The 25,807-nt window shown below is 38.0% G+C and overlaps 1 protein-coding gene across 7 annotated transcripts in view; it reads left to right on the top strand.

The window, feature by feature from the left end:
* Positions 1 to 25,807, top strand: part of LOC136416355 (zinc finger protein rotund-like) — a 122,656-nt gene that overhangs the window by 56,471 nt on the left and 40,378 nt on the right. For 6 of the 7 annotated variants that reach the window (XM_066401479.1, XM_066401480.1, XM_066401478.1 and 3 more), the window contains 2 exons: positions 5,649 to 5,757; positions 14,663 to 14,868. In XM_066401479.1, the coding sequence (XP_066257576.1) occupies positions 5,649 to 5,757; positions 14,663 to 14,868 (315 nt within the window). The remainder of the gene's footprint in view (positions 1 to 5,648; positions 5,758 to 14,662; positions 14,869 to 25,807) is intronic. The other variant, XM_066401475.1, reaches the window with a different exon arrangement.

Raw genomic sequence — 25,807 nt, 5'->3', positions numbered from 1 at the left:
CTAAGAGATGCTGAAATAACAGTTTCCTTGAATCAGAGGAATAGAAGTTCCTGCAGGGGGGCACTAAGTGGATTGTATAAAATCCAAACGCCTAGAACAAAATGGCTGAATTCTTGAAAATTCCAGTGATTATTCATTTCTGGAGTCGCCCGGTGAAAGTAAGAATTGTCCTGGACTCAACAGATCCCTTTCACTCGGAGAAATCTGAAAACTTATCCTAAGTGAAAAATGGCAACAGGGCACAATTCTTTTGTTCAAGTCCTTCCTATGCTTGTAGATAGCTTGACGAGATCTGTCACAATCTATCACACGTTGCCAAATTGCGAAATTTGTTTTATTTAAATCTATGGCTTTGCCTTCAACGTTTAAGGCTTGAGGTATTGTCGGTTTCTTAGTCTTACTAAAACTTTTCTTCAGCTCAGGCTACCCCCAGGGGTTCACTTTTCTAACGATTGCCATGAAAGGAAGTGCAAATAGGTTATTCCTTATTAATTTGTTTTCTTGGACTTCCTGTGAGTTCATCTACAGTAGTGTGTAAATACTTTCTTCAGTTCTTGGTAAACCGATGCCACTTCCTCCGAGCCATTAGCAATCAGCTTTTCTTGTTCTTCAGCAAATGTTTTCTTCATCAGATTTTTTCTACCAAAACCTTTGCCATGAGTGTCGACATGAGTGGGTTTTATTCGTGCCATATTTTGATCTCTTCTGTCAATTTAATTCAAATTTAATTTTTTTTTCTCTAATTCCTTAAAAAAAATTTAGGTTCTGGTTGCTACAGCCCTAAGTTTACTATTATATCTTTTTTAATGATCACCCGTTATATCGAAGTTCCTGAATTTCTAACTTCAAGATTATATTGGTGCATTCCTTTTCAATTTGTGCTTTACTTGGAAGAATTTTCCTCTCAGATCTTCTTTTTAGTTTTCTTCGAATATATGCAGAAATTCATTCTCTATGAATCTGAGTTAACTTAATTGACATTATGATGACTTTTGGTTCTATGGAAGTTTTGGAATTTCATTTTGAGCCTTCTAATTTCCACATGGTCCGTGTCGTTAGTGGACATCGTGATGACTTTCTGTTCCCTGGAGGCTTTGGAATTTCTAGTTTCAGTTTTCCAATTTTCGTGTCATCAATGTCGTTAGTTTCAATTTGTGCAGTTCTGGCCTTAATTGGGAGAACTTTGCCTGTCAGATTCCCTTTCTTCCATGAACCGTAATTAACCTGATCTGATTCCCTCATGCTTTGGATTTTTTCTTGGTTTGTGTTGTTTAAATTCGATAGCTCTGATTTTAGGTTTTCATTTTTCTTTCTCGAGGCTGATGGCGCGTTTAGAATCCTTTTTCGTGTCGCGTCCCTCTCTGAATATAAGACAATTTCAAAAATCTAAGAGCGAGTTTCCCGAATTCCTAGATAATCCTGCGAGCTACCTTCAAAAGCAAAACCTTTTCTACCGCTCCCTGTTTATAAAATCCCTATTCCACGACCATTCCAGCTCGAGAACATGGACATAAGGGAAATAAAAACTGGATTTTCTATATACTGTCTTGATATATGGCGTTCATTTTGAGATCTATGGTTCACGAACTGCATACGGCTACGTTGCACTTTTGGGAATGCGAGCCCAAGAAAAAGCAGGGTTCTAGAAATGGCTAGCATTTATAATACGTCTGGCTGTTTGAATAATCGAAAGGCATTTTGTCACTGAGCATAACATTGCTGCTTATGAATCACATTTTCCCAAGTTGAAATCTATTTATCCCCGAAGAAGCGCGGTTCCTCATAAACGCCAGTGTTAAATCTCCATTAAGAGAGCCCGCACGATATTTCTCCACGTCAAATATATTTCTGGTTTTATGGAAAAATTCCATACGAAGCAGACAAAGAAAGCCCGAGTGCAGCCGGTGCAAAATGTAGCCGTTTATCGATATATAAAACGGTGGTATAGCTGCCTGGCCGCCGAACGAAAATAGAACAAGAAAAAATCCCAGCAACGAAAAACACGAAAAAATCGTCTTTTTTGTTGTTTTTTCGAGGTATACGGGGGTTCATGTGGCGCAAACTCGACGAACACGACTTACAGGACCGCATTTTTTTCTAAGTTCCAAACTTTGAATAGAAAACACCCAATTGCCAAGAAAACCTTCAAATACCAACTCAACAAGTGTTAAAATTAATTCAGTTAATAGCCGAAAGTATACAGAATAATTAGTACGTGTTCAAACCGGCCCTGTTGCTGATTGAAACTGCCATCATTGAAATTATTCTTCTTTTTAATCTTTTTCTTTTGCTTTTCCTCCATCAACATTTCTCCTCTGAATAAACTGTTAACTACTGGATAAATATACTTCTTCTTAAACTTCCTATCTTCAAACAAACCTTCAAGGAACTGTAATCGTCTCCTGCGCTTACCCTATACGTATATTGTGGCTGAACAAATGTGTCCGTCCAGTTTGTTTTGTCCCAACTCCCAAGAACAAACAATAATTTTGGCAAATGTTTCCGAAATTGAGGATTTTTTCTTAGGGTCGAATTGTGCCTCAATCCGTCCCTTTGAAACTCCCCCGCGCCCTGTATCGATCGCGCGCCGCCTACGACGTCTCCCGAATGTCTAGCGACGCCGACGCCTCGACGTCGCCGATCCTGACCTGCGGCACCGCGGACGCACTTCTGCAGGTCTCCAGCAGAAGCGGCCAAGGAAGACCTGGTTGGCATGGCGGCCGGTTCTTCGACGGTTTTGTTGTGTGTTGATCGATACAATTTGGATCCGGTTGTTATTGTTTTGGTCACAGAACGAAAAATGAGGAAAAGAGGATTCAAAAGATTGATGAGATTATTTGGTTTGAGGAAGATTTAATTTTGTAAGGCGAGAGAAATGTGTGTAGGGTTTGAGAGGGCTTATGAAGATGATATATAATTTACCCATCTTTGGATTGAAACTCCAATTTCCACATATCAGATGCATAAATTTAAAATATCGTTCTCATCATTATCTCAAAAATCGATTGAGACAGATACTTCGGCTGTCAGTTTGATTTTTTTAGAATTGATATAAATCGGGTTGAGTTCGCGGTTCGGCTCATCTCAAGTTAAGCTTCGATTTTTAACAGTTACAGGTTCTCTTTTTTCAATTTGATTTAATCTAAAACCCTGCAGAATTATGCTCTTAGATGAAGTCTAATCGAGACGAACTAAGCCCTAAAAATTTCGGTGGAAAGCCAGTTCAGGGTTTGGTTAGAGAAATCCAGAACTCGAAACTCGTCAGTCTGCTCGTGGTCAATCTGGATTATCCATAGATCTAGGAAACCTTAGCAGCCGTCAGTCTTAGTCGGGTTAGTCACAAATCTTTGTAAATCCAATTCGAAGTTAGAAATATATCTCCAAATTTGCTCAGTAAACCCAATAGCAATTAGAGACTAGTTAGGGTTGGTCACATCTCTCGGAAATATCCCTTAAGTTCGGTTTGGATTGGTTAAATGTCTAGAAAACTGCACTCTCTGTTAAGATTTACTTGAGAATACGTTTCAAGGTAGTTAACACTAAACCAATCCCGAAAATTCCTGACGGTTGCTCTCAAAGTCCAGTTCGAGTTTTTCAAAAATTTGTGAAATGCAAATGTATAAAATCAATTCAGATAATCTAAAAATCCTGGAAATATTGTCTACGAAGTAGAGCATTTAGATTAGGGATATTTTTCCTGAATTTTGGAACAATGAATGTCATAAAATGATAAAGAATCTTTTTTCTGTAGATGCAGATAAAACAGTGTTGATGGTTGGTAATGACAATGACTTTCTAAGAACTAAACCGTTGAATTGCTTACAAGATAAATTAAAGATCCCGTTAAGTTAAAGATAGAAGTTAACCATTGATTTGGTGGTCATTCTCCTATCAGCAAGATCAGCGTTGCTTTGATCAACTTTTCTTTCACTTTTTGTATGTTGTCGAAATCTCAAATTCTCCAATTTCCAGGAATTTCTACGTCTATGATGAACATTATTTGAAGATTTTTTCTCGCGGGAATTGATATCTCAATTCACTAACGAACAATTAAAATGAGAATTGAAGAAATAAATCTAGTTCTGTTTTCTAAATTGACCTATTCGCCCCCTGTCCGCCTGTATGCGTCTATTAACCAATTTTGAAGGCCTTCACTATACAGGAATTTCTATATATTTCATTAACAAAACGATGTAGAAGAAGAACATAAAAAACACGTTACCTAAGATTGAAGAGAGCTACACAAACAATAAACTCAAGTTTGTCCTACTCATTGTGGATAGAGAAAGTTGGCAAAGTCAAAGCCCCAAAGATAAATCTTTTAAGGTCAATGGAAAACAATGAAGTCAAAAGTAGGTCCGAAAGTGGCACGATGGCTTTCAAAGGCGAAGCGATAAAAGGAAAATGGAAAAGCGACGTGAATTCCAAGACCGAAATCAAGTTAACCCCGGTAATTGGGCTAAAAGCCAGCCATAAATTACTTGTTGCAGCACCACGAATATTTAGCAGTTTCCCTCGAGAGAAAGGAGAGTTTTACTCATTAGAGTTTCCCGATAAAACTTTCAAAAGTAAGGTCATGGATTCCTTCTTTGCTACGCACCTATGGAGGAAATCATGGATCGATACATCCTTGAACTGACCCTTTTCAATGCGACTCAGTTCGGTGTCCAATGCTTTATTGATGACCAATAAATTATTCTGTTTTTTTCTTCAAGAAATGTAGGCAAATGATAGAAACACTCGCATGAATGGTTAATGTGTTCATTGGGCGATGTTGAATGTTTCGATCGTGGAAATGAGTGGTTACTCGGGTGACCATTTAAACGCTTAGTTGTAGTCATTGGCTGGGGAAATTGAATTTGCTCTAAAACCGAATTACTTATAACATCAGCCTTTCCATCTCAATTTCTTTGATCTTAACGCCCCTAATTCAATCCGATTAGGTTATATAGTAGCCCTTGTCCACCTGAGCAGCTAATAAATTGAAAAACTCCCTTGTAGGATAAAAGAGCTTCGATTCTACTTAACTTCAATATTCCCCCCGTTCGTCCTCAGTCAGCCCTCTACGTACCTTTCGGCTTCGATTCTTCCAAATTCAATATAAGAAATTTCCTCTCCAAAAGAAACATATATTAGCCTGTTTATATAGACTTTCCCCGAAAAGGTATGCTATCAAAAGAGGACGTTAGGCACTGCAGATCCGCTTCCAGTTAAGATTATCTGGGGGAGGTTTAGTCGGCTCCAGTTTTTAGCAATTGTTTTCAGTAGGTTAATAAATTTCGCCTGAAAAATTGTTGTTGACAAGTGTAATTTTTCGAGCAGCTGGTTCAAAGAAACATCGCCAGTTGGGCCGAAAGAAGGGACTTAAGGGATGAAGGCGGTGAAGAGGGGAGCGTAGACGTGGCGCGGGGGTAAGCGTTGTCTGGTGGGCATAGCAACGACAAGGTCGCCTGTTGGCCCCCCAGACCTCCCCCCCAATTTGCCCTGTCAGACACTTTTTCATAGCGGCCTAATGTTTCTTCCCTTCGCTTTGTTGATTTTTTTTAATCGACGAAAATATGAATTATTATTAAGCGAGAAATGTATTAACATCAGACGAGAGGAGTTTTTGATTGGCAATTATTAATGAGGGCTAATTTTTGTTCCAGTGCGGCCAGCACGGCAAGGACGACTACCCCAACTGGACGCGGAACAGTATGGGCATGGGCAAGCAGGGGTACGAGTCCAAGATGAACGAGCACAACCAGATGCAGAAAGGTATGTGAAAGAAGTCGCAGGAATTCCTGGAAATTCTCTGAAATGGGGAACATTTGAGGGATGTTAGGAATATTTTAGATTTTGAAGGGTATTTGAGGGTTTAAGTTTTCTAAGAGGAATTCGCTTTCGTGGAAAATTCAAAGCTCCTTCTGGATATAGAAGCGAAATTGGTTCGGGTTTTTATTTATTTGGGATATGAGGTATTCGGAGTTCTCAGGTTTAGAGATGTAAAATTCCTGGAAAGGCTCGAAAAAATTCATGTCATCAAGTGGTGAAGTACAACTTGAACAAGTCTTTTTTATTCATTTTCTTAACAATCATTGTAATTAAATACTGCTCCGGCGACAACGAAAAACTACCAGACTTTATTAATAAATGTTGTCATATACGGAAATGTCCAAAATACTTTTTATGTAATTTTAAGGCCAATTCCGTTTTAAATCTGATGTTTATTTAATAAAACATAGTATTCACCGATTTCTTAAATCTCAATTTTCTCGAAAACTATTGGAGATTTCAAGTTTAATAGTTTTCCTATAAAATCGCCAATACGGTTAAGCATAAAAAAGTTTAAGCTTTTAAAGCACTACCTCCCTGTATTATATGTCCCTGGAAAATGTGAAATTTTCTTTATAGAGACTGAAAAAAGGCACAAAAATTATAATAAAGTGGAAAATTTCATTAATTCATCTAGAAACGTTTCGAAAATATCAATAAAAAGCCATCTTCAGGAACCCACCTTTCACATTCGACATATCAAAAACAAAGCACCTTTCGCTATATGTTTATATTAAGTTTCCGTCATATTTTGGGACCTAGAATATGTGGTTGAATTTATGGCACTAAGTTCAGAGACACTCTGTATACTATGACTTTCTCACAAGTATAGAGGCACAGCCCGATTAGCAGTAGATACATATATTTGAATACTAACTAAAGGGGAAAATTAGTCCAGAAAGAACATTCATCCTGGATACACAAGCTTATTTATTTTATTTTTTATTAGTATCTATATTCACAACGCAACATTTACGCTAAAATGCAATTAAATAGGCGGTACTACTTCAAATCAGCAGAGGCCGGCCTTGTAGTACCGTCATAATTACGACCTAATGGTTATCTTTTCACACCTTCCTACTGCAATAAACCACTGAGTTTATGATGGGTGACCATAAAGACAAACCTTGCAGTAGCCAGTAAGTCGTAAACGTAGAGCGTTGATTGAGCCGTTTGCTATTTACCATCAACAGCTGCTTGACTCACTGATAAGAAATGGATTTAACCAAGGAGAAGTTTGTGATATTTTAATGCCTTTTTGAGGTTTTTAATGGTCAGCCTTTATTTGAGGCATACTTTAAGTATCGCCGACACTGTAGTTCCCCAAAACAACCATTTTGATAAAGATTTGTTTTCTATTTGGTATAAAAGGCAACGTAACCTACCGTTTTCTTCTAATTCGAAATTTGCACAAGTTCTGTGGGTGGCAACTCTATTTGCGCCATCTTGTAGGTATTACTAGGCTGAAGCAGAAGAAGCGTTAAAAATCTCATAAGGAGAGCGCAATGTAGATTTTGAAGGCAAATGGGGAGATTTGCAAAACGGGAAGACATATTAGAATATGAGTATATAGACTGTTTGTAAATTCTGATGCCAAATCTTAGCGAATAGGTCATCGAAAAATAAATCCAGTTTCGTTAATAGGCGTAAATCTTTAATTTTCGAGACCAGGGAGTCAATTTGTACGATTTTTATTAAATTTTATAAAAATCATTACTTACCAAAGACGCTTCGATTTCAGTGAGAATTTTATTTTTAGTCCCACCAGTGGCGTGCCCCAACAGTACCAGTCTAATATTATTCCAGTAATCCTTTGGTGAATTTGGAATAAGAAAGCTTTCGTGACTTTTCCTCTTATGCCACAAAGCGAGAAACATTTTTATTAATCACATGACAAAAATAATCCACCGTCTTCATGGAAATGTTTAGTGACAGTGTGGAAGGTTCTTTGCCATATGCCTCAGATTAACTGTGGTCAGTGATGGAAAATACCATGCCCCTCACATAGTAGCTCATTTAACCAGTGTTGTTTCTTCGTTAGAATTTAGCTCCGACTCGCTGGATTCTGCTTGTTTACTACTCCATACGAAACCTTAAAATAGTTGGTCATTTCAAGAGTCCAGTGGCCATCGATAACTTTTGTTAAGGCTGCTTTTCCTTGCAATCTTCCTTGTAGTCTCTGTATCGACGGACTTCCAATTTTCTTTTATCGGTCTTTGGAATTTTATCTGTAAAGTCACGTTATGAAAATAACATAATAACAACTCAATAAAGACAACTGCGAAGAAAAGCCCGAACTAAAACCGAGTAGATTTACCTCATATTGGGAAATATTTAAAAATTTGCGTTTTAACGCCCCAAAAGTTTGATCATCGCCCGGTCCGCCAAATTGAGACCTTTTATTTAACCTACCTCTTTTATGATTACCGAGATTCTCTTGGGTGAGCTCAAGAAACGGACATCCTGTATATTTACACAACAAAAAAATGTACACAGTGGCGGCCATAGAATCAAAAACGTCTACTTATTTTACTGAAATTGGAATATATAGAGAAAATCTGGCAATATAAGAATCTATGTTCTCAAAGCATCTGTGGGAATCCCGAAGCTTCTATTTTATACGAAACTAGAAGATTCCTATATTTTATGAAAATACTAAATCAATAAGTGCATTTCAAGTATTCACAGAGAGCGGACATTAAATTAAGAATGCTGTTGATTCGTCAGTTTAACATATCTATTGATAATAATTTGTGAACGTTTTTATAAAATTTAGATTTTAAGAACTAATTAAATGTAGAAAACAATGGAAAAATTAAAAAGTTGCACATCACAACTTAGAAAATTAACTATTAATTTCAGTCTTCTGGAATGTCGTATAACAATATTGCAACAGGGTTAAAATTCTCTAAAACAATGGTTTTTCATGCGATTAAGCACTTTAAGGAACATGAAATTATACTAAACCTACGCAGAAAAAAATATCGAAAATCGCATCCTGGGCAGATTGTGAAACTCTCTCCTCAATGATGATGGCGGTTGATGTCCAGAAAGAGATTTTTCCAAAAAATTGTGAAAATAAAAACTCAGTGTTATCCGTACGAATAATTAGATATCTGAATGAAGCCAATTTACATCAACGAGTTGCAAGTAAAAAACCAATAATAAAAAAAAATTGCCTGTCTAGAATACAGTTTACTAAGGAGCATAAGGCCTTGTCCCAATGGAAATACGTTCTTTGGCCCAGTGAAACAAAAATCAATCTGATAGGATCAGATGGGAGACAGCATGTGCGGCGTCCTTCAAACCCGGAACACAGTCCTAAGTACAACACAATCACAATGAAACATGGAGGTGGATCGATTCAAGTTTGGAGTTATTTTTCCTGGTCCGGGATAGGCCCTATTAATAAAATTGAGGGGATTGTGAATCAGGTCCAATATAAAAATATTATGGAGATGCTACCGTATGCCAAAGAGAACTTGCTTGTAATTTGAAAATTTCAACAAGGCAACGATCTGGAACTTATCGCAGCTATATAGTGTTTGTGCTTGGTTCGACCAAAATTCTATATGTCTTCTGAAATGGCCTTCCTGTAGTCCGGATCTTAACCCGATTGAAAATATGTGGAATAATGTAAATAAGGCATTAAGACAACAAAAGATCAAACATATTCCAGATTTATTCGACGCTGTGAAGCAAGTGTAGTACTCTATTCCTAAGGAACATTGTCGAGCGCTAATTAAGTCAATGCCAAATCGTTGTTCGGAAGTAGAGAACAATAAAGCCTACTTGACTCGTTACTAGTTATTTTAAGTTTTGCTTGTTTATTTTTTCAATATTGTTATTTGTTTCAATACTTGTTCTTAATAATATGTTCGAGGAGCTTGTTGACTTTTATAAAAAAGTGTTTTCTTTTAGTCTTGATTATTGCAATTTTCTCAAAATTTGCATTATTGACTTCTCTTATGATCTAACAAAAGTCGATAACGAAATTGTAATTTTTTAAAGTTTACTTCCAAGGAATGATATTTTCTATTTTTCATATGTCGTTTTTAATTCTATGTCCTCCACTGTGTGTCCAACATCAAGAGATCGTTGGGTGTGAGCTTAGTGTACTTCATAAGATCTAGGGGGAAATTGACATTTCGGTTGCCAAGCTCCAATGTGTGTGACGCAAGATCACTTTCACCCCCAATTCAAGGCACCGATTTAATGAGCTGCTCCTATGCGTATCTTTCGTTTTGAGAAAAATGTCTGGGAAGGTTTGTGCCTCCAAATGAAGAGTGAAATTCTTCCACTGGTAAAAACGCCGTGTGTTAGATTTCAGATATATTTACTTGTCCATTACCGGGCGTTTTTTAACCAATTTCGAAACCCGAAAAGAAGCCACGACTTATGCTGACTTAACATCGCGACTCGCCTTCTCCGAGCAAAGCAAACACTGGTATAACGAAATTAATCACTGAATTAAGATAATGGGAAGGCCATCCAGAGCTGAGCCCATCAGAGGAGCTTTGCATAAGTTACCCAAGTGGGTAATTTAGCATCGTCATATGTCGTGTAAATCCGCCAACATAATCTTCCGAATGTCTTCCCCACTAATTGTACCTGCATGACTTCTGCCTCTTTAACTCAGATGCACGCCGAAGATGTAGTCGCATACATGAAGACATAAAATTAAAGATTTTAATTAAGACGGGACGTTCGACATCCGGTCATTATGCTGATGACGCGGGATGGCCCAGTTTTCCTGCAGAAATTTATGGGGCCGTTTTGCGTGAAACGGGTCGTATTTTTGCGGTTTTTAACTTACGCAGTAATTGCCGATAATCGGTTTTAGTGCTGATATTTCCCTCCTGAAATTGGCGCTTATGTCGACGAGACATCGCAATAAACGACATGCAAACATTTTATATGAGCTTGTCCAGAGATTATACTTTGTAGTCGAAACTGCAAATTTATGCATGAATGTGTCGTCTTATTGTGTAATATCTCAGCGGGATGATGATTATGTCATAACTTTGTTATGGAGGGTTTAAATTGCACTTGTATGTTGGCCCGAAATTTGCAAGCGCGGCAACAGGTGAAAGAGAAATTCTCTTATTAGTCATGTACCTAAGTTGAACGATTCTACACGGAGATTTGAAGTATTCGTGGAGATCCTTAAAAATTCATGATTGCTTTGACCGAATCTTCGGGACGTTTGGAATTGAATTGAATCCGAATGAAACTGCTGAAATTAGAGCTAAAGGGGTACCGCTAGGTTCCTAAGTTGGAAGACTTGAGAGAGCAAATTTCAGCTGTGTCGGATGCGTGCTCTAAGCCTAAAGTGTTCATAAGCTCAATGGGAATAAAGTGAAAGTTTTACTGACGAGAATAAAGTGTTAAAACCTCCCAAAAATGAATGAGCGGCAATGAATTGAATTCTTTCTCATTTCAAACGATGGAGATATACGTTGTCCGACCAGCTCTCCAGATCTGTCCCTATTGGATTATTATTTATGGGGAACTACGAATGGCCTCATTTATAAATCTGTACCCATCGATTGCTGCAAAAGTTCCTAAAACCATCAAGCCAGCTGAATTTAGTTGCCAGACACGTAACCCTTTTGTAATTTTAACACCCTTCGGTTACACTATTATTAGAGAGCTAATAATAAGTACAGCATTAACGTTGGCAGTTTTATTTTAAATACCCCCAATTGGTTCTGCATTTACTTTGGATTTCTATAATTATTTATTAATATCGTTATACGGTAATTAAAATGCTGGACTACCCCTGTCACGAAGCAAATGAAAAAAAAAGAAATCCAAAATGAAAATGAAAATAAATAAAAAATGAATACTTAAAAATTATTAAAGGTATTTGGTGTTAAATATTTACAAGAAATTCTTCGGTTTTTGCCTCTCCAGCTTTTGAGAGAAAGTTTTGAGTTTCAGATGGTTTCTTTGGTTTTTATGAAAGAAAAAGTTAATTAATAAATAAATTAAAATTGATCGTTTCGAGGGATTTTTTATATGTTTCATATAGCCATTGTAAGTGTTCAAATTGCCACCCTCTATGGTCAGGCTTCAAAAAAAACTACTGAATAAATCGCACCCTTTTCAAAGCACTGAGATACAGCAAAGTGATGGAAGAATAAGAACTCCAACCCAACAACCGTACTTTTACTGTATCCAAGATCAGAAACTGTCCTTACACTTTTAAATCTTTCAAATTCATTTTTTTCCAATTGTTTCGCTTCCAATCGTGATTCAAAAAAATATTTAAATCAATCATCGTATTCTACTACAAACTCGCAGTCTCTCACACATATAATAGAGGTCCTACCCATAATGTTACCGTGCGATTAAGTACCAAATTTGGGTACCGGTTGAACAGGAAACTATCAAATCTGACGAGGGGCGCCCGCGGCAATGCCAAACTAACACGGGAGATTGTTAAGTTCTTTGCCATGGCCGTTTGCTTTTAAACAATCATTGTTGAAAGGAGCTAATTCACACTATTATACAGGGGTTTTCTTCGTTGAAACCGGCTTTAGAATGCATTCTCTGCATAAGAGTGAAAAAATCGGAGAGTACCGAGTAACGACAAAAGTAATTTCATGCATGTTCGTATATTTTCTACTTTAATTCATAAGTTCTCGATTAAATCGCTTTTTTCCACAATCATCCTTCGTCATTCCATTTTCTATTAGACCATTGATAATAGGGTTAGCGAAGCGTTGCAACGATGAACGGGTTGAAATACCTACTTCAATCTTGGGCTGAAGAAAACGCCGTTTTGTTTGTACGGCCACCGTTTTTGTTCGTTCCGGCTAATTAGTTGTATTTTGCAACAATTTCTCTTCAAACACGTTGTGTGGCGCTTTCGAACATGAGAAACCGAAAGGACGAACAAGGAAGAGCGATTAACACAAACATTAAAAAACACACAGGCAAGAGAAGACATTTTTACATGCGCATTACAATGCCTCGTGCATGATGTAAGTAGCCAAGGTCGCACGCGCAAAATGTGGGTACCAAACACCAACTGACATTCTTCGAGACAAGGTCTCGACGGGTACTTTAATATTGAAGGCCACTTGTGTCTTTAACTATTGTGCAAGTTTTAATTTCGGTTACGCAGGGTGTTATTAAATATGTAGGGAGGCTCCGGGAGGCCATTCCGCAGCCCATTCAAGATCGAAAGGGTCGTACGAACGTAGCTCCGAAAAAAAAGAAGCTGAAAAAGCCCAAGACGCTCCAAATTTGTGCTGAATTAATTCCCGAGGATTTGTCTTCGTAAATCTGCGTTTGAGTGTGGGTGATGAGGGGGGAGGGGGGAGAGGGTAGGGGGGCGCGTTGCGGCTCCAATTGCATCCACTCCACCTAAAGGAGAATATTATGCCCTTTGCGTTGGAAAGTCATAAAAAAAATACAAAAAGGCAACGAAAATAAAAAAGATTAGCAAGCAGAATTTTTATGGGATAGACATAAACATAAAAGTATATTTTTACGGCCCTTGCAGCAAAAATAAAAACAAACCGAAGTTTACGGCCCTCAGTCTAGCGTTTTATTATTATACTTTCCTAGTTTTTGTTTTTTATTTCGTCTATAAACTTAATTAAAAGTTATAATATTAAATGTGTGGATGCACAATCTCGAGTGGGAGTTTAGCGGCTTCGAAAGGTCAATTATACAGTGTTTGTTGGCTGGAAAGTTGCCGTTTTTCATTTGCGGTATTGTTGTACCGGTAAAAAAAGCGTTGCATTTTGATTTTTATGGAGTTCAAGGGTTTTTATTCTTGCAACAGAATTATTCGTTAATATTGAAAATTTTTTCGAAACTATGAAGGTTTTTGAGGTGCTGATTTTCGCTCGAAACAGTCCTCTGATATGGATTCCGTGTTGAACCCGGATAACTCAGTTGAGGTGTTGGAGCACATGAAAGCGACACGAGAAGGGTCAATGCCGGAAAACGCCTGGAAGACCTTTGAACTTACCTTTGAAGACGACGCGGTGATGATTAGAAGGATAATTCCACCGAGGTAACTCGGTCCAAGTCGTGAATCCTCGAAACTGAATTCTTGGGCATCTTCGTTGTAAAGCCCCTACAGAATCGTAAAAATCTATTCAAAGTGACCGGTATCTCGAAAACTAAATGAGGTATTGCAACGCGGCTCCTGTAGACTTTTACAATTCGTCCAGAAGTGATAATACTGAACGTTACCTGTAACCACCTCACGTCTTGTGCAAACATCAACCTCAGCTAACTAGTTTTAATCCAAAGACGTGGGAAAGTTGCTGTAATTTCCCGGGCGTGGACCATCATAAAGATACATATATATTTTTTTTAATGCAAAGATAAGCCATTAAATAGTGCGCAAGCCTTATACAGTCTCGTAAAACTAAACAACATCTCTGCATCAAGTTTCTTCATCACGAATAACTGTCGCATCTATCATAATTAACGTTTATCGTAACGACCTGATGTTAATTTGGAGTAATATCTCGCTAATTTCTTTGCAAACTAATTAACAAACCGATGCGTGTTATCTTAAGCCACTAGCAGGTTTCTGCGAGCCCGTTTTCTGATGCCTTTCTGCGATACGTACATATACGTAGCTACAATGAACTACCTATTATAAAACACTCATAAATCCGTCAATTAACTCCAAATCGAATGCCTAACAGTGAAGCAGTCATTTCCATTTCATCAGAACTTAAAAATCATTCATTTTCATTTTAATCGCAAGCCACCGGCCGCAGAACCAGTTAACGTCCACTTTTATGGGCATTTTATTCTAATTTAATGACATCTTATTAACAATATTTGTCAGTATCGAAATTTGATTTGTTTCCAGTGTATGCCGGAATGGAGGATCACATGACGAGCACTCCAGGTCTGTATACGTCGGGAAGGTCCACATCAAGCAGCTCAAGTCCTGGGGTTCCAGGTTCGAGTCCGGCCCTGTTGGTGGTGCCTCAACCCATCAATGCAACTAAAATGGGCGGCATGCAAAACGGGGGAGTGCAACCGAGGAAGTATCAGTGCAAAATGTGTCCTCAGGTAGGTCTAGAAATCTAGGTTCTCCGATAAAGCACACTTCTTGCTCCTAAAGTAACTCCTGAAGAATTTTTTACTCCGACTCTGTAGTTGCCTCCGGTAGTAGCTTCGTTATGATATTGGTCATGAAGGTATGATTTATGCCATTGGCTAATCAAAAGTAAAGTTGTTGAGAGTGCGAGTAAACTAAACCTTAACGTCTTGACAGTGGCGTAACAAGGGGTAGATCAGTTTCTATGTCGACGAAGGGATCTAAAAATCTACAACCCGTACAATCTCAACTAAGTGCATAATATCCACTATGAGCTGCGCCACTGACATATTTAAAGCAAAATTTATTTAACTAAAAACTAAATGACTTCATTCATAAACGACAGTGGCGTAGCAAAGAACAAATCAACTTCTATATGTTCATTTACCCTCAAGTTCAATTCAGTAAAAAACAATACTGCAGATTTCATATATCGACCACATTGGCCTAATAGTGAGTAACAAATAGATTTCAAAGTCAAAAAATGGGTCTAAAAACGCACTTTTGCTCATTGCGAGCGACATTCATGTAGAAATGAGCTGCGCCACTGTTTAGTTACAAAAAAAAATTAAAAATTCAACTGAATATATATTGAAATCCTAGATTTCAACCATCAACTACAGTGGCGTAGCAAGGGACATTTCATGTTCAAAACTTTGTACGGAATCTTTCTCTTTTAACATAGCCCAATGCCAGGACCGTAGCTAGCTCAGCATTTCCTGTAAGTAATAAGATTACGACTTTATACATATAGTGTCTGGGTGGGGTAAGATTTTCAATAATACTCATCAAGGTGTTTTTAAATCATTAAAAAAGGCATTAATTAAATCGAAATTTCAGTATTTACTACAAAATCTTGAAGTCTAATTAGCAGATTCTTCCTGAAGATAACAACTCGAAACCCCGCAATTAAAACCGTGCAACCCCCACAACAAATCTAAAACGCGCATCTCCCCTAAATAAAACCATAACTTCCTTTCGACCCCCCGACGACCCCTTACTTCCCACACAAAATCACAAAAAAGTAGCAATTTTTCTCGATCTTTCTTTAACTATACCTACATCCGAAACAAAATAGAATGTTTCACGAACTGCTCGCGTTTCCGGCGTAGGGGGTGTTTCCTGTGTTTGAGAAGAGGGTGCAAAATTAGTTTTTTAGTTGAAACGAGATATTTTTAAGCGCTGGAATCCTTAACATGGCGCATAAGTTCATTTCACCCCCGTCTCACATCCCCTCCCGTCGCTGGGATTCTCGCTGCGTCACATCCAATCTTCGAATGCTATGGGAAAATCGAGCGGCTGCAAATCGGGTTCTCGCGGAGGCCTACTACAGAACCATCAAAAACCTTCTAAGAATTAGTTTTTGGGGTGGTTTCGGGGGTATAGTAGGCGGTTAGACGGATCTTGCACCCCCTAGGTATAATACACCTGTTTTTTCGATCACATTGAAAAAATCTCTTCCCACAAGATCGCATTCACCTCAAGAAAGTGAAGGTAATATCTAGTGCCCTGATGGTCTAATTTTAGTTTTAGAAGAGGGTGAACAGCGTTTTTTAGCATCTTGATGTAAAGAAGCGCTACGGCGCGTTCGAATACTTCTACGGTTTTTCAGTTTCTACACTTACATTAGTCTCCTGCTTAAGATAACATCAACTACATAAAATTTTAAATATTTCAAAAAACTTCAAAATATTTCTTGAATTTTTCAAATCTTCTTTCGCAGATATCTCGGGAACTTGAGAGCCATTTATCCCACAAAAATGTGAGACATTAATGGTGTGGATGAGATCTACGTAAATAGGGTTGTAATATCTTCTTTAGTTCCTGAGATACAGGGGCAAATATACATTCGTGACTTTGAAAAAGCCCTTAAAAAGTTTCTCAAACTGCTAACTTCTTCAAGTTTCCCGTTCAAGCAGCTCGCAGATGCAAAGATAAATGACGTGTTTCAAACATTCACGAATTAGTGGTACCCACCGCAAAAACTGGCCAAATACGTGATGCTTCAAAGAATCAATTTGGCACTTCTTCAGCAACCTTCATATTCCATAAGCGAGCAACTTTTTCCATCCTAAACAATGAAGCCTAAACTTATATACAAACAACAACCTCACCGTTATAATTTTTCAATTATGACGGTTCCTCGTTCGTTAAATCGATTCTGCAGAAGAACCCATTTTTTCCCAATAAGCTGGCGTTTTCTATCAATTTGAATCTCGATTAAAAGCCGCATCAAATATTTGGCGCATGGTCTAGCACGTGGTACGCTTTTTCACTTTAATAGAAAATAAATTAACTTTTTTAGATGCTAATTTAACTGTATTAACTATCGGAGTCGGGTTCTTCTTGGTACCATAAAATTGACAACATTACCTTTTTCCTCGCAGTTTTGAAGTGGTTCGTCGTTAGCGGTACTGCGTGGTATATGCGAGTTTGTTTAGGCTTCAAATGTACCGTGAGCTGAATCACGCACACATTCGTCTTTAGTCAAAATTCTGCCGACCAGAGAATAAATTTGATTCTACTTTTTTAAACTACCATAGACCGGGGTCAACAACATTTTTTTTTACCTGCTTTCGGTGACCAAAGTCTATGGGTAGTTTTTCCAATGCGCACCCAATGTTGCCCTCTTCGATCTTCAACGGGACGAAACATTCAAGAACGGCAGCAGGCCGCAAACAAAAATATTTAAATGAGTTTTCGACAGAGTTTTCGCTCAACAGATTTCCAGAGGTCTTTCCAGGCTTTAGCGCTCGCGCTAAATGAGATATTCGAAAACTCTTTTTCTCACATCAGAGTCCTTGATGCGAGGTCCTCAAAAGCCCTAAAGACTGCCTACCTGATGGTAGTTAATATATAATCTTAAGTTCGCATTCTTGATAGTCGAATAATCGATTTTCTTGCTTGGAGATGTCACATGTGTATTTTTGTCATGTTCAAAGAGAGAGAGAGACGCGCTCCATTGAATTGGGGGTGTACTCATAAAAGAACTATAAAGAAAATGTAACTTGACAAAGTGCCTGAGCTGAGTACTTTGATGTTTACGGGGTGGTGCATTTTCACAATTGACGATCGATAGGATTGGGGGCCAGTTTCGGGTAGGCAAATCTGTTCTCACAGGTTATTTTACGATGGTAATTTCGAGGTCCAGGTGCTCAAAAATATCCTCGATGTTAGTTTAGACAATATTGTGATGAAATTCCGCCTTGGGGGACAGCGATAGACAAAGCAAGCGAGAAGAATAAAGAAGGCAAAAAACACAACAAAGATCAAGAAAAGTTGTACACTTGACTTCACATTAATGAACACCCGGCAGCTACCACAAGCTCCAAGATATCGAGAGGGGGATAACGATCAAGAGGCTTTTTCAAATGCTGAGGAACACAGCTGATAATGAAGACATAACTTTGTCCCATGATGTGACGTATTAATGTAATGTGGAGTAATTATTTACATCGTACCGGAACAAATTACTGCAATCCCACAAATTCTTCGGTGTGTTCCGTCCTCTGCGATGGCCGCTATGTTCACGCCCACTTGTTTTACTTATGGGGGCATTGTTTGGGGTTAATGTGGGAACGTAAAGTAGAAATTACAACAATGTCTCGTTCGTTTCTTTATAGGATAATGCGTTCTCCTCCCTCATTAGGGCATTTTTCTCTGAAATTAAAAAAAAATTGGTATCGCTCTTAATCGGAGTCACTCCGTAAATGTTGAGAAAAATCCAGGAATTGAGAAAAGGGAGAAATTTTCAACCTCTTAATTTAATATATTTTTTTAAGATTGAAGAAAAATGTAAATTAGTGAAACACTTTACCTGGCAAGTCATGTCCTTCAAAACCTTTAAACCGATACCTTGAACTTGGAAAAATGGTTTTATTTGCCGAATGAAAATTCAAAGACAGTCTAAAGTTCTATTTACCTACAGACTTATTGCCCTTTTACTTTGAAACCATCCATCTTGACTCTTCCCTACACATCTCCCAGTCAAGCCCTTGATCATATCTCCGATCATAGATTTTCCTTTCACTCTTCACAAACTATCCCTTTTTACCTGAACAAACAAAACTACCATGCGGGTGTACCAGCGAGAAAAAAACAACAAAACATGTTAACACTTTATTTTTTATGGGTGCGCCCCAAGCACCATATGGAAGCCCAATCCCGAAAGTAAAAGTATACAAGGTCGGAGGTCCTTTTCTTTATATCGCACAGGTGGTGGTTTTACTTTTTCTTGTTTTAAAGGTGCACTCAATAGGGCCGAATGGTAATTATTATTATAAATTCGTTTTTTTGTCCTGGAGCACCAATTAGGGCTCCGCGCCGCCCGGATTTAGACTGTTGAGATTTTTTTGTTGCGCTTATTTAAATTACTTTTGTTGAGCGGAGCGGATGGACGCAATGTGCGCTCTTTAGAGGGATGTTGGTTGAGTAGATAACAAAAAAATTATTGTTTGATCGGTCGTGATGTTGTCGAAGGGACGTGGCACATTTGGCCCCACAAAAAGTTAATGGATAATTTATTTTTAAGTACTTTTTTGTGATAGTAAAGGTGTTCCAAGCCGGCTCTGTATGCATGCAATTCGCTGCTACTTATACCTAACTCATTCCTCTAAGGCATCATGCAATTAAGCCAACATTAGCCTTCGCAGATGTAGGAATTACCGAACTTCCAAACTAGCTCTTAAACCGCTGATGCTGGTTGTTGCTTCACAGTCTCCCGTTTCATTCTAATAATGATTTAAATTTAATAATTAGTTATTACGGAATTCTAATGACCTTGATGTCTTTTGAACGACAGCTTGCATGATCACAAAGAGGTATAAAATTTTATTTTATACGAGTCTGGTAGCTAATGCATGTGGATTAACGCCACGCACGCTACCGGCCCTTGTATTGAAATTAGCACTCGGATTATGGTAAGCGATGATGGGCCAAACCTTGGTTTTAATTATTATATTACTTCCACTAACCATTCTCCCCGGATTTGCGCCGCTGACCTTTGGCTCTGGCATCGATCACAACCCATGTATTCAAATTTTTTCTCACCAAAAACTAGGAACTCCACGGTTAAGTGACTTTTAAGCTTGTTGGGTTATGAGGTCAAATTGGGGTTGTCGTATGGGGCACCTGTGCAACTCACACTAACCCTTATTATTGCATGTTTTTCGAGGAACTGATCGTCGTAAGATTGTTATTTTTCGGTCGTTTGCCAATATAGGAGTAATTTAATGTATTTACGAAAAACTGTGTAAATTAGTGCAAATTTCTAAAAACCAATCCATTAACTAAACCAAATTCTAGAAGTATGCAAGATATCTATTCCAAACATTCAAAACCGATGACAGTGACAGAATCATGACATGAAGTAAAAAAGTCAGATGCCGAAAACTATTAGGTGTACAACTTTGCTTCCGCCGTTTTTTTTTCCGAATTTCGCGATTTTATTGTAAAAAACTAATTATACCTTTAGGATCCAAAGTATTGTCCATCGCTGGCCACTACTTTCTCCCATTTTTCGGGCAGCATACGAATCCCGTGTTGAAAAAATTGGACATCTTTTGAAGCGATCCACGATTCTATCCAATTTCTTACTTCTTCATAAGACCGGAAGTGTTGGTCAGCTAGCCCATGTGCCATGGATCGAAACAAGTGATAATCAGAAGGAGCTAGGTCAGGAGAATATGGCGGGTGGGGTAGGACTTCCCATTTCAATGTTTCCAAGTATTTCTTGACCACTTGCGCAACATGGGGTCGAGCATTATCGTGCTGCAAAATCACTTTATCATGTCTCTCGTTGTATTGCAGCCGTTTCTTTTTCAATGCTCGGCTCAAACGCATTAATTGGGTTCGATAAAGAGCACCTGTGATTGTTTCAGTTGGTTGTAACAGCTCATAATATATTACGCCGAGTTGATCCCACCAAATACAGAGCATGATTTTGGAACCATGAATAGACGGTTTGGCCGTCGACGTGGAAGCATGGCCGGGATATCCCCAAGTCTTTTTGCGTTTGGGATTATCGTAATGAACCCATTTCTCGTCCCCAGTCACAATACGATGCAGAAATCCCTTCCGTCTTTGCCTTGCAAGCAACTGTTCACAAGCGAACAGACGCCTGTCAATATCTCTTGGTTTCAACTCGTACGGCACCCAATATCCTTGCTTCTGAATCATTCCCATGTCTTTGAGGCGTTTTGAGATTGTTTGTTGAGTCACTCCCAATGATTGTGCCAATTCTTGTTGACTTTGACACGAGTCTTCGTCAAGTAATGCTTCCAAGTTCGCATCTTGGAAAACCTTCTTTCTTCCACCGCTATGTTGGTCTTCGACGTGAAAATCACCGTTCTTGAAGCGCTGAAACCACTCACGACATGTCCTTTCACTAATAGTGGCTTCCCCATAAGTATCTGAGAGCATTCGATGAGCCTCAGCAGCAGATTTCTTCATATTGAAGCAGAAAAGTAAAACCTCCCGCAAATGACGAGAATTTGGCTCGTACACTGACATTTTCAATTGCGAATAACTTTATGATGAAGACACAAATAGACTAATATTTTTATGAGGTTATGTTAACAGGTGCCCAAGGCTCCTGCATGCCCACATGGGGTTATTTATTTCGATCATTACTTACCGCTACATACATCTATTCAAAAACGGCGGAAGCAAAGTTGTACACCTAATAAGTGTTTTCTAACCCTCTTTGTCTGTTGCATAAGCGTCAAGTGGGACGACAATACCGTGATTGTTGATTTTGCGCTTACCTGACTGTCTATAATAAAATCCTACACTAAAGTAAAACAATTAATAAATTGAGTGTTAAAGTGGATCACCAATGAACGATTTTAAGTACAGAAAACAAACATGTCAATAGTGAGCCGACGGGAAAAAATTATGTCGTCAGTCCATATTTAGTCATTGTCACAATAAACACGTAATACGTTATCTCCTTTATTCTAACAGGATTATAAATTTACCTGCTTTATTGTAGTAGGACTATAATGAATCCCTTTACGGCTGCAAAAGAGAATCACAAAGAGCCATGTACTACCAATACGGATAAAAAGGACAAAAAATCCACCATCCATGATAGCAGCTGCTATAAACAGCAAAATTTCATTAAAATAGATTAAGCCTTTTGCGAACCACGCACAAATTCGTAATTTTTAAATAGAATTTGGACTTCCGGTACCTCGAAAACGAAAGACATTTCTAAAAAAATGCAAAGGATGTTTAAAAAATATGTTTTGAATATCCTCACGACAATACCGTCATGCATGTAGTATTAAGCAATTTTTTCAGTCACCCGGTATATGTTTCTTAAATGAAATAATTGAGATAATTAATTTATTCCATTTGGCTAGACCACACTGTATAAGCTTTCAGGGGGTTACTTACAGTAACGTTGGAAGTTCAGTAAATCGGGGCGGCCTCTTTAATCTTCGTGGGCCACTTGAAGCAATCAAACGCAGACCGTCGGAAACAAAAGGGACGCTAATTAACCCCGCATCGACCATCGGCAGTCATTCCATCATATTACGGCCTAAACAATAAAGTTACCTGTGGGTTTCTGGTCGGACCAATCCGTGGGTTTTGTGGATTTTGAATGTCAGATTTGCACCGGATGTGGGAAGAGAACAACTTTTGCGCATACGGATGTGAGCCGTGAATATTTCTAAACAAAGATGACAAACAAAAGTACAAAGAAACAAAAAAAATCTTAAACGAGCTACAACATGATTGAGTTACGAAAAAGAAAGGGAGGAAGTTGACTTTTACGGATTCAACATAACTTTCTTTGGAAGTTTCTAATGAGCGCTTACACATTTTGGTTATAAATTGGTGGGGTTTAGAGTAAGAATAATTTAGCTTTGTGGCGCTAGATATTACCACATTGTTTCTTTAGATTTTTGCAGAATCTACCTAATCCAGTATGCTTAACTTTTTGTGGTTAAATCTAATTTATCAGATATTTAAGAATTGGTCTCTTCAAATGTACAATTTTTCTCAAAAATTTCCTTGTTCTGACTTAAAAAATTTTCAATCAACCACATTTCCAAATTTTAAAAGAAAAATTCATTTTCTCGATTGGCAAGAGGATATTGGGGGGCGTTTACCAACACAGCAAATCTAAACTTAAAATTTCTTTCATTTATTAACTCAGTTTGTTTCTTCTTCTAATTCATTACTTTTTTTTATAATTTTATTAGTTAATTATTGTTTTGCCATTTTTTCTTTAGACCGATCTGTACCATTCCAGAACCATCCCCCCTCATAAACTGTTTTTCAAAGATTTATTCAATATTTTTTTGACCCACCTTGTGGAACCTTGACTTCCTTCAGTCCGCTGACACACTTGCGTCTCAATTTTACTATACGTTTTGTATCTACACTATACAGAAGTCTTCCATAATCTTCTAATACTATCGACTTCTAATTAATTATAATTCTGGCCAGAAACGCCCTCGTTAAAATCAAATCAAGCCGGGCACCCTCAAAGCAGCATCCCCGAAGTGAACCACCTGAGCGATAGACAAAGACAGCCAGATGCAAGGGCATAAAACAAATGACGATCTGGTCGATTAGAGCCCTCGGAGAGCGTGTGAACGCATCTAGGGAAGCCGAGACTAAGGGTCATGCCCTTCGAGCTTGGGGTAGGAGCATGGGCGCCCTTGAAACTTTTCTGATGATTTTCTTGCTGTTATTTAAGTCTCAATTTTTAGGGCATTTTAGAGCGCTGCTTGAGTGAAAATGAGCAAATGACAATTTTTGCTCTTGAAATGAATACTCGGTGGAACGATTTTTTAACGTACTTTTTTTTATGGGGGATTGTACGTCCCTGCGCCATAGATTTCCTCCCTCGTCTGGCCGATCGCGCTTAGCCGTACGCATACCGGACAACTCGAAAATAAATCATTATCTTACCGAAAGTGAAATTATTCAAATAACCCCAGGTAAATACAGGTGGCGACTGAAGTCATCAGGCTGGCCCAGATTTTTTCCGACATTTTTTCCCATGTTTTTTACGGCCACTTTCTCATGTCGAAAGGGTTTAAGTGGTCAGTTTTTTGTGCTTTATTACCGGTATAATGACATTGATGGCGTTTGTAAAAAGGTAAGGAAAAAAAGGCAACAGCTGATAGACGTTAGAGGATGTTATCAGCGGAAGCAGTAGACTCCTAATTTGTAGTTTGCCCTTATTGTACATTTTAATTAGTTGAGGATTAGTAGTTACTCGATAAAGCTCCTTACAAAGCTCATAAAATAACTACCATGACCTATCTTAAAGTATTAAAAAAGGCTAAAAAAAGATGTTTTATTCGCCATTAACAGGTTTTTTGGGGATTTAAGCAAAAAAGGTGTTTTTGTAGCTCTTGTGTAAATTAGGTTTCATACTTGACCTTTTTTTTTGTTAAATGAGTATATTGAACCAGTTCCATGTATCAACAAACAGACCCATGCGCAGGTTGGGGGGTTTTTGTTTTACGTAAATAAGTAGATTTTCTATAACAACAAATGGCTAATTATGAATAAATTGACCGAACTCGATCTCGTAGTTCCCTGATGGGCGGCTGAAGACAATTTCACAGATATCCATGTTTGTGTATTGATTGCATTGAAAATCGATTTATTCAGCTAAGGGGTTTTTACGTGTGAAAAACAAAATTATTCCTAACTTCTTCCATTTCCAAGTTCTCCGGGCTTTTATTACGTTAAACTCTAATAAAGTTCCTTTGAAACGCTTCAGTACTGGAAAATCAACTTTCAAACTTCCCGGGCAAATTCAAATCAACACACCCGATCATGAGAAATTGGGTAATCTGGCAGTAGAATTTTCATATTTTGTAATAAATATTAAACAAAGATTTACTGAATGTGGCCCTAAAAGCATTTTTCCTTAACGAGGGGCCTTGTGACGTCAACATCAATTTACATCGCTAATACAGTTCTTCCAGGTTCACGGAAATAATATCATCAATTTAAATCAGATGCAATATTGTCCGTTTTCACGGTTTTGAAACGGGGAATTTATGATATTTAATTTGGCAATAAAAGCTGCCAAGATCAAAGAGCACACTTCAAAAAACGGTTTCAAAAGAGCTTTATTTCGATACTGTTTTGAGGTCATAACAGTGCGGTAAAGCTGACATTTTCATTGCGAAATACAAAGAAATAGAATGATAATAAAATAACATTAAAAAAGATTCGGTGATCCGCTTTTAGGTTCACTTTTAGGTAAGTAATCCCAAATTGGGATTTTCGAACGACCGCAATTTTCACACTTCAGATTTTTTTGTTTGTTGATTAGCCGTGGTTTCTGGATTGAGGTCATTTTTAGGCAGTTTGTCGTTGATATTTCATTGAATTTAGACTATTTTGTAGACTCTTTTTCAATTAACTACTGCCCTTGCGTTGGGGTCACTATAAGTCATTTTTCTCCAATAATAACATTTGGGACATTTTCAAACCCTTTTTTGATTAGATCTTGTCTCCAGATTGTGGTCGCTATTTAATAGCTTCTTTGCCTCTGCAACGAATTCATTTCAGACTCTTTTCAGGCACTTTTTTGAGTTGTTTCCTCCTTATTAGGATCCCCTTTACGCGAATTTTTTGCCTTTTTCAGGATTTAATTAAATGGCTACTATTAGCACTTTTTCAGGCCTTTTCTTGGTCGGTTGTTCCTTTCTTATTGGGGCCGCTCATTAGTAATTTGTCTACCTGTGACATGATTTTATTGAATTATCTTAATTTGGACTATTTTCATTCTTCATTGGGATCCGTTTTGGTGATTTTTATTGCGCTTGACAAGACTTTCCAAGTTTGGAATTAAGTTATCCTCAGATTCTTCACTTTTATTACACATTTACAATGAATGTTGTGTACACCCACAGCTCTTTTCAGATCATTAAT

Source organism: Euwallacea similis, chromosome 23, assembly GCF_039881205.1.
Source record: "Euwallacea similis isolate ESF13 chromosome 23, ESF131.1, whole genome shotgun sequence".
Taxonomy (NCBI): Eukaryota; Metazoa; Arthropoda; class Insecta; order Coleoptera; family Curculionidae; genus Euwallacea; species Euwallacea similis.
Note: the sequence above shows the minus strand (reverse complement) of the source record. Positions and strands in the feature narration are given on the sequence as shown.